The sequence below is a fragment of the Hydra vulgaris genome, chromosome 14, assembly GCF_038396675.1.
Source record: "Hydra vulgaris chromosome 14, alternate assembly HydraT2T_AEP".
Classification (NCBI taxonomy): Eukaryota; Metazoa; Cnidaria; class Hydrozoa; order Anthoathecata; family Hydridae; genus Hydra; species Hydra vulgaris.
The window spans coordinates 28,052,501-28,064,937 of NC_088933.1; the positions used below are offsets into that span (position 1 = coordinate 28,052,501).

The 12,437-nt window shown below is 29.8% G+C and overlaps 1 protein-coding gene and 1 long non-coding RNA gene across 2 annotated transcripts in view; both read left to right on the top strand.

Moving 5' to 3' along the window:
• Positions 1-1,809, top strand: part of LOC136090478 (uncharacterized) — a 2,527-nt gene extending 718 nt beyond the window's left edge. Inside the window, exon 2 of the long non-coding RNA XR_010643446.1 lies at positions 1-1,809. This exon is cut by the window's left edge and continues 15 nt beyond it. This is a non-coding gene — a long non-coding RNA (uncharacterized LOC136090478).
• Positions 1,810-3,334: 1,525 nt separating this feature from the next.
• Positions 3,335-12,437, top strand: part of LOC100199404 (uncharacterized) — a 32,648-nt gene continuing 23,545 nt past the window's right edge. The window contains exon 1 of the mRNA XM_065818196.1: positions 3,335-3,489. Coding sequence (XP_065674268.1) covers positions 3,410-3,489 — 80 coding nt within the window. The 5' untranslated portion in view covers positions 3,335-3,409. The remainder of the gene's footprint in view (positions 3,490-12,437) is intronic.

The following is a 12,437-nucleotide window of genomic DNA, read 5'->3' on the forward strand; positions in this document are numbered from 1 at the left end:
TTCTTGGATATCCTAATGGTACACTTGTAATAGCATCAGCTAGTCGTCTGCCCCCACATGGAGGCCAAACTAGGAAACGAAAGTCAGCACCTAAAACTTGGATACAGAATGTGAGAAAGCAGTTGAGACAATCTGGTCAAGCTTATAAAAATAAAAAAGGAGAAAATGTTCCATGCAAGTTTGTAACCACAAGAAAAGACTGTTTAAATTCTTGTAAATTTAAATGTAGACAACATATCAGTGATGAAGAACGAGCACATATATTTTCTGATTTTTGGTCTATGGATGATACCCAAAAAAACCATTTCTACAGTAGAACTACTGAACGACTCCAGAAGAAACGTCATCAAACCATCAATGAAAATTCGCGAAAAACATATTCATTTTATTACAGCTTTTTTGTTGGTGATTTGCAAACTCGAGTAGTAGAAGAGTTTATTATCATCATCAAAACAAGAATGATGCTACTGGAAGCCCAGCCTTTTCAAAATGGGAGAAACACACCAAAAAGGTTGTTGATCAAAGATCAAAACAAAGTGTTAAAGATCATATCAATGAATTTCCACGTGTACCATCACACTACTGTCTTAAAAGAACAAAAAAAGAATATTTTGAAGCTTTTTTAAATCCTAATAAAATGTATGAACTTTACTCTACCTATTGCAAAGAAAAGAATATTGCCCCTGTTAAGAAGCATATGTATAGATTCATATTTGAGCATGACTTTAACATCAAATTTCAGAAGCCAAAAACTGATTTATGTGATAAACGTTATGAATACCATATTGTAGTAAATCCAACTGAGGAGCAAACCCAAAAATTTTCCAAACATGTAATGTTGAAGAATGAAAATCGAGCAGAACGTGAAAAAGACCGCAAACTTAGGGATAAAAATGTAGCTGTAGTATGGATTGACCTTGAAAATGTAATAAGTTTACCAAAATCAAACATAGGAGCATTTTTTTACAAATGTAAACTCTCAGCTTATAATTTAACTGGGCATTGCTCCCTAAATAAAAAAGGTTATTGTATGCTTTGGCATGAAGGCATTTCAGGTTGTGCAGGAAATGACCTTGCAAGTAGTGTAACATGCTTGCTAGAGAAGATAATTGCTGACCACCCAGATGTTAATAAACTCATACTATGGTTTGATTCCTGCGTGCCTCAAAATAGAAATAGTCACATGTCCATTGCCTTACGTGAGTTTTTGATACGTTACCCAAAAATCAGGGTAATAGAGCAAAAGTTCTGTGAATCAGGGCATTCTAGTATACAAGAGGTTGACAATATACATAGTCAAATTGATAGAGCACTAGCATCCTCTTGAAATATTTAGTCCACTTGGTTTAATCAGAGCAATTGCTAATATTCAAAAGAAAAATCCTTTTTCTGTCTCCCAAATGAAAAGATTGGATTTTAAGCATTTTTCAGCTATTGCAGGCTATTTTAATTATAACCTTGTTCCCTATACCCAAATAAAGCATCTGGTTTACAGGGCAGAGTTTTCAGATCATATATACTACAGAAAGTCATTTACTGATGTTTGTTCAGAAGTACGAATTAAGCGTCTTCCTAACAATCCACGATCTTCATTAGCTGTGGCAAGACCTCTTGCAGTTGTACCAATGGCTTCTGTCTTAAACCAGTGTGCTCAAATTTCTAATGATAAAGCTAAGGACCTTCAAAGTATGTTCAAGTATATGCCTGCTGTAGACATAACATTTTATAATAGTATTTTAAAATAATTTATTTTAATGTCAAAATATTTATGTTTTATGTTTATGTTATGGTGTTAAATGGGCTTCTTATTGAAATTGTTGTTTTTAATGAATTAACCAGATGTGCTTACCTTGCTGAATTTAATCTTTGAAATTCATTTCACTGTGAAATGTATTTTGGATAATATGTTCTTGGAGCTTATTTCAACCAAAGTTTTATTGTTTTGTAAAAATCTTGGTACATACTTTAGATAATTAAACTTTATAAATATTGCATTTATAAAGTTTTTTTACTAGTTAAAGTAAGATTTTATTCCAATAAAACAGAGATATGCCAAACAGTTCTTTACCTTGCTACAATATATACAATATATATACAAAATTTGTATTATATTTTTATATAAAAAATGGAGATAGAACAAAATAATATTGTATTTTATAAAATAAGTGTGTATTATATTGTTCTATCTCCAAATCAGGGTGTGGTAATTCAGATACCTGCACATTATATCTTTTGAAGTATTTACTTTTAAACTGTGGTAGCAAGTATGGGAGATTAATATGAATCTAATTTGTTTACGTCTTTTATGTTTAAGTGGTATACAGGTCCTTTTAAAACTTTGAATTTGATTTTCTCAGTGCGGAAAAACATGCAGTTAGAACAAAATAATTCTAACCTTGCGAAATACTAAAGCACGATCAATAAAATATTTTTCTGGTGTTAAACAAAGATTCTTCAAAACATTAGCTAGAGCTAAATATCCATCATTAAAACTTACTATTGATGAAAACGTACACATTTCTAGTACATCTTTTGAGACAAATGCATTTTTTGGGCATTTCCGCCAAAGAATCTGATTAAATGCTTCATTAGCATTTTGGCTTGTGCCTTGTAAGCAGCGCGACAAAAGCTCATCATTACTTAAATCAATAAAAACCTTTTCAATTTCTTTTTTAATGACTTCAGGAATACCACCTTTTGAATTGTATTTAGACAAGCCTGATATTTTATCCGCTTGATATTTGCACCATAAAATTGTTTTGGCCCAAAACAACCAAAAATGATTGTTGCTAAGGGCGTTGCTAAAGGAAAAGGCTAGTACATGTCTTTACAGGAATTAAATTTTTGAAAAATTTAGTTAAAAATATGTTTAACAGGTATATATTTTTTAAAAGAGCACAAATTTTTCTTTTAAACTGGACTATTAACAAAAATTTGATTTTTTAAATATTTTTTTACCAAACGACTACCTTAACGTTTCTTAGTGTAATTTTTTAAACTTCAACATTAAATTAGAGCACTTTCTGTTGATTCAGACCTATGTTTTTATGAGACTATTAATCAGCATAAATTTCTCTATAATAATCTTCTGCAATAAATAAAAAAAAAGAAGAGGGGGGGGGGGGGGGGTGCGAAAGTGCCCTAGCGCCAGTAAATTTTCTCCATTGTTTTGTAAAATTTATCTCAAAGAGCTTTATGCCATCTTCTAACTTTGATGATTGATTTCAGGGATTATAATTTTTAGCCCCGCATATTAAAAAAAATGCTGTATTTAATGTATATGGGATTTAGTCTAGTAACAATCAGGCAATCAGAAAAAACTTGAAATCTAGAAACCATTATTCAGATCCACTTAATTTTACGTATTTTGTTTTGCATGTAATAAAAACTCGCTCAAATTTAAAGTAACATGTCTTCTGCGAACACAAAAAATAAAATAACTGATATTCTCACTTCCTTAGTGTCCACAACACCTGAAAAATCATCCAGGTTTTTAATGTTTATTTTTTCTTTTTTATATATTCATTTTTATATGTGTTCAATTAGTATCGAAAAAATTTACATTTCTCGATACCAATTGCTTTTTTATTTTTGTTTAAAACATTCTCTTGTAAACAAAAGCTAAATTATTACCGCATATTATTTTTATGCTAATAGTATGTTATTTAGAGTTGTCAAATCTAGTGTCAGACCAAAATCAATTTTTTAATTTATTGGTTTTCTTTAAATGAAAACCATTAAATTAACTTCTTCTTCTGATTAAATATTTTAATATTTATTCCTCTAAAAAATAATTATTTCCATATTTATTCCAATGCTGTCAAGTTTTAAAAATGGGTATGAGGCAGACTTTATGGTATTGACCGAGCACGATGTATTTGCCTACTATATATCCAAATAAAACTATGTTTACCAAATAAAAAAAAAAAGGTCCTCAAAATTTGACTGGCTATATATATTTAAATATTATAATTTGTTTCCATCATCATAAATATGGACTTTTGGATTAAAAAGTGCACCTTGGATTTCCAATATATACATTAATCCTATTTTTGTTTCAATTGACACATTCTCTTCTGGCAGATAGAATAGGGGAAAGTGGTGTACCTTGGAGGTATTTTCAAACTTTTACAAATATTAAAAAAAAATACTTAAAATATTTTCTGTAATAATATATTTTCATTAACTTTATGATATTAGTTACTCTAGGAATTTTCATTAAACATCCAGACATTTTTTCATCCCTTTTTTTAAGTTAAAAAAACAGCTTACATTACAGCTAAGGTGCACCACCGGTGGTGTACCTTAGAGGTATGTATTTTGTACCTTGGAGGTATTATTGTTTTAACAGATTAAGTACTCAACATTGTAGAAATTTGATATAATGTTTACTTATAGGGTAATTGGACTTCACATCAGAGGTTAATCTATCTAGTTAGATTTATATGAACTTTATATTAATTGATACTTACGTTGAAATTATATATTGTTATAAATTTAAACTAATTTATACTTAGAAGTATTAAAAACTTAGAAAAGAAATAATGTTGATTAAGAAAAGAGTAATAACAAATATCTACATTAAAGTTTAGTAATAATAAGTATTTCACTTTGATTTAACATTTGTCTAATCTATATTCAGGTAATCAAAGTTAATGCCAAATGAGTTTTTTCAGCTGTCATGCTGAACCTCCTGTAATAGAGGGATGTGGCAACTAAAAGATCATGTCTAATTTGTCTTACTCATACACAGTTTTATGATCTCTTTGATAGTTCAAGAAAATTATCAAAGAGAAAATAACAATTTGAAAAAAATAATTGCAATTTAACAAAGAAATACACACATTATATTATACTAAAGAAATTTTTAATAAACAAAAAAAATATTATGATAAACTATAACAATATTTTATATTAAAAAATACTTTCATAACAAATATTACTTATAATAGTATTTACAAAATCATGAAAGTTTGTATCCTGATGGTACCACCAAGGTACACAACATTAGCTACCTCCAAGGTACACCGATACCACAGTTTTTACAAAACCGCTACCATATGTTTATAGGTTAGGAGTTAAACAGTTTCAAGCAGGCATAAATGCAGCTGAAAACATGTTTTACAATTTTTGAGTTAAAACAAAGTTTATACCTGATTTTTGTTTTAAAACAAAGTTTATACCTACAGTTGTAGAAAAAAAATAATGCGCTCAAAAAAATTTACTTTTTGGTACCAGAAACATACTTTTATTTTTATTGCAACAACAAATATGTTAGGCCGTGGTAAAACAACTTATTATGAGCCTTTAGAGCCCAATACATCCAACTAAAATTTCAGTTTGAATTCATCACTAATGATGGCAGCACAATTAACGTGCCTCCAAGGTACACTCACCTCCAAGGTACACCACTCTCCCCTGCAACTGGAACACAAATCAGACAAGCAAAAACATAAATCAGACCAAAAAACCATTTAATAAATGAAAAATAAAGTAGAAATTAGGCATTTATTTTTCTCCTTCTAGGCTTCAATTTCAGTTTTTTTTTCCAAAAGATAACCGCTATATAATTATAAGCTTCAATTATATTTAGTTTTAAAAAAAAAACAAAAAAAAAAAGTATGTCTATAAAAAAGTAACAATTATAACACAAGAGTCTTTATAACATTGAGTCTTCTTTCAAAATAGTAGTGGTTTGTTCTGATCTATGAACTAAAATTGCTGAGTTAGGTTTTTAAGAAATATTGCAAAGACTCCAGGGGTTATCTTTTTGTTATATATTGGTTTTTTAAGATTTTTCACTCATCACTAATACAAAAATATTTAAAAAGTGGAAAATTTTTTTTTGAAACAACTCACTTAAAAGCAAAATTAAGAAGAAAATAAGGGAAAATATATTCCAGATTTTTTTCGGATATTTTACCTAAACAATTTTCCAGATTTTTAAAATATGACCTCGATGATCTATGAAAAACTCTTTGCAATCTTTCTTTAAATGTTTTTATATTTACTGAAAGTAGGAGCTAGAATCCATTTCTGGATTTTTTTCTTGAGTACTTTCAGGGGTTAAAGTAGAATAGATAATCAAGTGGAACGGTGTTAAAAAGTTAAAAGTATGTGTTCAAAGAGATGCAAAAAAGCCCCTCCATCTTTTAAAATAGATCATTCAAATTTTTGCTGTAGGCCCATTTTTGCTGTATTTTGAGGTCTATGACGATGATTTATATTACTATTTATGTCCACAATTATTTGCTAGTATCAAATGCCTAAATTAAATGCTTAGGAAAGAAAATACTTATGGGAAAAAATTTGAAATAAGTTAATTTCTGGTGTACAAGCAGAAACGTAATAACATTAACAAGAAATAATCATGTTCAGTATTATGTAAGTATTAAGTAGATATTGTCAAAGTGATAAGAGTGTTTCAAAACACTATATCAATTTCTAAATGATTTTGTTCAAGCTCATTTTTTTTTCTTTCTACATGGTCCTTTTTCGCAATCAGCTGTTCGTGTACCTACATTCACCCATTCTCATGATTATAATAATGAACATCAATGATGATGTATGTTTTAGTGACAATTCTTCGTACATCTTTATAGATGATATTCATGATTGAAAAGCTCCTTTCACATTCTGCTTACAAGTATGATCATCAATAAAGAATACAAAAGTTTTAACCTTGGCAATCAGAGTCATTTTGGTATTTGGAAAAATGACCACAAGAAGCAAATACATATTCTTGGCCATTAAAATGCTTCTTGAAGTTGCAAAACTCCTAAAGTTTATTGAATTAAAAAAAAATCATCAAGCAGAAAATTGCATAATTCTTTTAGCAGCTATTCCTAAAATTCTTGGGAAGTTTATATTTAATTTTGGTTATTTCTGGCCACAAATATTTCACTGGTTGTGTTAAGTTGTGTTTTTCATTAACAGATTCTGTGCTTGACTTTAAATCTATCACCAACTTCTGATAAAAGTTGGCTTGATCAATCAAAGGTTGTTTTCTTTTTGTTTCTAATATGTTCACGTCTTGAAAAATACCATTTTCAATGGCTAGTTTGGTTTCAACCTTGGGAGCTCCTCCTAGTTTTCTTCTTTTGAAGATAGATATTAGATGAGAAATTATGTGAATTGCTTTTGCATGTGTGACGTTTTTTAATTTTAAAAGTTCTGAAGATGGTTTAAGTTCTTCTAGTGTAACACACCCTAATGCCAAGTTTTTAAGAAATGACAGGCTTGCAAGTTTCTGTGCAAGGCTATGAGTCTCATGTTAGTTCAGTTAAAACATTTATATAATGCAAATGTAACAATTTAAAATTGAGTAAAATGACCTTTACAGTTGGAAATGATAAGGCAACCAACTGTGCACTGAGAACTTGCCCAATCTTTTAAAGATAAATTTTACATGTTGCTACAGAAAGCTCTTTCTTGTTTTTTGAACAAAAAACAAGAAAGAGCTTTCTGTAGCAGCATGTATGGGCTTTCAAAAACTTTTAAAAGCTCTTTCTTGTTTGGTGTACAAATCATAAAAAGTATCAATACATTAACTGCATCACTTAATGTCAGTTTAAGACAATAATTCAAGCAATGCCACCTAACTAGCCGAGAATACTTCTGCTTTGATTGTTGAACACGTCATTATTTGATCTAGTCATAACGGAGGCAATGTCACTACAAAATCCTAATTGTAAAAAAATTTAAAAGTAAATTGTCGTATAAATAGGAATCTAAAAAACCTTGCCGAATAGAACAGTTAAAAATCTGAGTTGCAATTACTGCAGAATTTATCGCAATCAACTCTAGTAACTGATGACTAAAGTCATCAAATGCATAATTTAAATGGTGAATAAATAGTTCTGTCTTACGGTAAGCTTACGGTTGAAATGAGGTGGTAATGTCAATATAACAACTCCTTTTTTTTTTGGATTTTTTTTTTTGGATTTTTTTTTTTGGATCAACTGTCCTTAAAGGGAGGTGTGTCTAGTGGTTGTTCAAAATTAATAAGATAAGTTGCTCTTCAGAACATTTGGGTTAAATAAAGTATGTACCTAACTACAGATATCGACAAGTTTTTATAACTAAGAAGAAATATTGTAAAAAGATTATGTAGTGAAGGCTTCCAGGTTTTCTAGAAAATAAACTTACTAGCACACAGTTGAAAAATATTAGCATATGATTTTCCTGAACATTATAGAAAAATTATTCAACAATCAAGGAAAAAATCCTTATTGCTGAAGAAGTTAGTTGTATGGTTTTATAAATAGATGCAAAGGACTTTCTTTACATAGACCAGAAGCAACTAGTTTGCCACGCGCTACAAATTTTAATTTAAAAAATGAGTTTTTTCAATCAAGTCAAATCAAGATTTTCAAAAATCTGGAAAAAATTTTTAAGAAATATAGTTTTAGTACTGATATCTAAATAAAACTTTGATGTCAGAAATCTTTTAAATTTTTTTTTCAATTATTATTTATTATTATTGCTGAAAAGTATCAAATTTTAAAATTGGTATGATGATGGTGCTTTTTAGTATTGTTAAATAATTAGCTGAAGCTAGAACTCTTACACTTTTTTCTTGGGTACATATCAATTATGTATTTAGTTAATCAAATAACTTCAAAATATTTTTTTGTGTTATGACTTTTCTGGGGTTTTCTGAACCTTCTTGCTCACTACTGAAAATTTTCTTAATCTAACTATGTTACTTTCAATTCAAAATAATGCAAAATCATTTAAAAAAGGTTGTCCAATTGTTGATTTAAGTTCATTCAATGTGTATTAAGCTGGGTTTTTCAAAAAAAAAGACCATCTGGCCTGCAATCTTAATTTTTTTTAAAGAAGTAGATAACTTTTCTTTTCATATGTATCTCATGTTAACTTTATGGGTTCATTCTTTTTGGAGCCAATTCACAATAATTGGAAAGAAAGGAAAGGATCTGGGCACTGAATTGCATTAAGGTAAAGCAAGTACAAAACGAAACAGGAACCATAGATGGAATTAGATTTAGAACTCTTGCCTTCCGATAAGTTTAAAGTTGAGTATTTTTTGCCTATAGTTAATCAGTTGTTAGTTGCTTTTAAGCGGAGCTAATGGATATGACACAATTAGCTAAAGATGCGTATAAGAAATCATGTTTCATTTGTATGTAAAACATATTTTGAAGATTTTGAAGCCATCTGCCAAGATGACTTTATTCACTTCACTTCTCTGTTTGATAGATATTTTTTGCAAATGTTTATACTATGTTGATAATTATTTGTCTTTTATGGTCACAAACTGTACTAGAGAAAAAACTTTTTCTGAGCTTAAAAATTAAGAATGAACTTAAATCAACAATTGGACAACCTTTTTTAAATGATTTTGCGTTATTATGAATTGAAAGTAACATAGTTAGATCAAGAAAATTCTCAGTAGTGAGCAAGAAGGTTCAGAAAACCCCAGAAAAGTCATAACACAAAAAAATATTTTGAAGTTATTTGATTAACTAAATACATAATTGATATGTACCCAAGAAAAAAGTGTAAGAGTTCTAGCTTCAGCTAATTATTTAACAATACTAAAAAGCACCATCATCATACCATCATCAATACTAAAAATGGTATACGTTTTCTTATATTGCTAAATTCTATTGCATTCCAATATAAAATAAATATTTTCATTAGTGCTTTTGTAATGATAGACTGTACAAGGGCATACATACTGTAAACTTCTTTGTTTGCCACATTGTCACTGTCCAATTATCCATGTCCTGAAACAACAATGCCTTATAAGTTTATCAGTGGGCAGAAATAAACATTGATTACTCGTGTTTAATATTAGGTCTAGGAATTAATTCATGCACTTTTTGATTGAAAATTGAAAGTTTATTTCAAAAACTAAATGTATGAATACATTAATGAAAATAGTGTCCATCGCTAGTCACTACTTTTGCCCCTCTTTCCGGCAATTTATAAATTCTGTGTCGAAAAAATGCTTCATCCTTAGAAGTGATCCAATCAGAGACCCATTTTTCGATATTTTCTGAAGAAGTGAAGCGGTGTCCAATCAAATCGTTATTCATGCAATCGAACAAGTAGTAGTTAGAAGGAGCAATGTCCGGAGAATACGGCGGGTGGGGTAACACTTCCCATCCGACATTTTCCAAAAAGTTTTTGACAGGTTTTGCGACATGTGGTCGAGCGTTATCATGCTGAAAAATGAGTTTATCATGTCTGTTACCCCAATCTGGTCGTTTTATGACCAGAGCTTGCTTCAAATGCATTAATTGTCGTCGATAACGTTTTAAGGCTTTGAGGCGTCTGAAAAGTGTTGATTGTTCAACTCCTAACGATTTGCAAGGTCCTCTTGCGTTTGACAAGAATCCTGATCGAGCAATGCTGCCAATTCTGCATCTTCAAAATTTTTCGGTCGCTCTGTTTTGGCCGCTCTTGGACTTCCAAACAAAAATCACCACTTTTAAACCGTGCAAACCACTTCTGACACGTTCGCTCAGCTAGAGCATGGTCACCATAAACTTCAACCAAAATACAATGACTTTCGGTAGCACTATTCTTCATCTTAAAGTAAGGAAGAAGAATCCCCCGCAAAAAGACTTTATCAGGAACAAAAATCAACATTATCAGTTAAATTAAAAATAGTGTTGTTTACGCTTAAATCAAATGATTTATAATGAAAATGATGCGCAATAACAGTGATCTTTGCACGCATGCGTGGCTAAACGAAACGCTGTGACAATAAGCTAGTTTCGCAATCCCTTGTCAAACCGCACAAATTAATTTCTAGACCAAATATAAAAAATTGGTGTTTTTAAAATAGCGTTTAAAAATAAATGTACTTGAAATATTATTTCTTTATTTTTTATTTTTTTATTTGTTGTTATTTTCTTCTTTTATTGAGAGTGAACACACTATCAATCTGGTACAAACGCTCCACTGCTCCATTACTATACATACCTGCAGCTCAGAAGTTGTTTTTTTAAAAGTCATGATTTAAGACTAATTTACATATTTATGTGTCTATGCCATAGGTTTCTATGTCAAAGAAGTGAAGCTCTACCTAACCAGTTTGTAAGAAATGATTTTAAAAATGGTCCAAAAGCATTACTAGATAGTTTCTTTTTATCTTCCTGCTCCCAAGTATAAGCTCATTCCTGTTCAGCATTTTTAGATAACCACCACATTAGGCCCTCCTATATTAACAGCCACAGATCTAAAAATGTCTTAGTCCGGCCCTGCATCCATAAATTATGCAATTTTAAATTTAGTCAAAAAAGATCACAATTTTTTTCTTACAGTCTTATATTCAATTTTTGTCTCAAAGTCATATATTCAGTTTTTCTCTCACTTTGTCTCACATATTCAACTAAAAATTAAAACAGCTGATAAACTTTAATCAAAATTACTGTGCTAAAGTAAAAATGATCTTTCATTTTTATTATGAAATAAATTAGGCGTTGCATAATTTATGGACAATTCTATTAAAAAAGAACAATTCAAAAACGTGATGGGGAACAGTTGCAAAAAAATATTAAAGCAAAGGGGAACCATTTTGGTATTTGTCTGCTTTCTCTGTGTTACCCCTACTTTAACCCATTGTATTTTAAGCTATATTTAATGTTCCAGAGGGAGCAGGTTATTTTTTTATTTAGATACCCTAGTCTTAACCATTAGGTTGACTGAGATGGATATGTGAGGATTGGCATGAAAAAGTTGGACTTCATTGGCTATATTTTTATTTTTATACATATTTCTGGGTTGATAAGCCATGCATGGATTGGTTACTTGTATGATAATCTTCATAGAATAAGTCATTCTTTGAGACTCATTTAGTAGTATGGGCATAGTAAAAATCTAATATGCCAGTTCTTTAGATGTTATGATGATCCACAATCAGAATGGTATAGCTAGGCGTTCTGAACATAAAAAATATATCAACTGGTTTTACTTCTTAACATTCTGGCAATGGATAACCTGACTAATGTACCTCATGGCGGTCCACTGATAATTTTGAATATTCTCAAATATCTATAGGGATTGAGTAAAGCTTTAAATATATATCTGAAATGGGAATAATGTCTACAGGTATTTCGAACCGTTTGTTCATTCCATTTAAAGATCAAAAATTAGTTTTGAAAAATGACAAAAGATAGAACAAATTATAGAATTTGCCAAATCAAAATTTAGTTTTAGCATCCATCAAAAGTACCTTTGAAAATCAAAGTTTTTTTTAGTGATATTTCTGCATCTGAGGAGCAAGCTGATAATGACTTAAAGATAAAATCTAAGAAGAAATTTATGAGGATTTTTTTTATATTTATGTATTTTAATTTACTCCTATAAAAAGGTTGCAAGCAACCACTATTAAGTTCAGAGTTACTAGAAAAAAAAAAGAAAGAAAATATATATTGATATATATTTAAATATTAACAACCTTT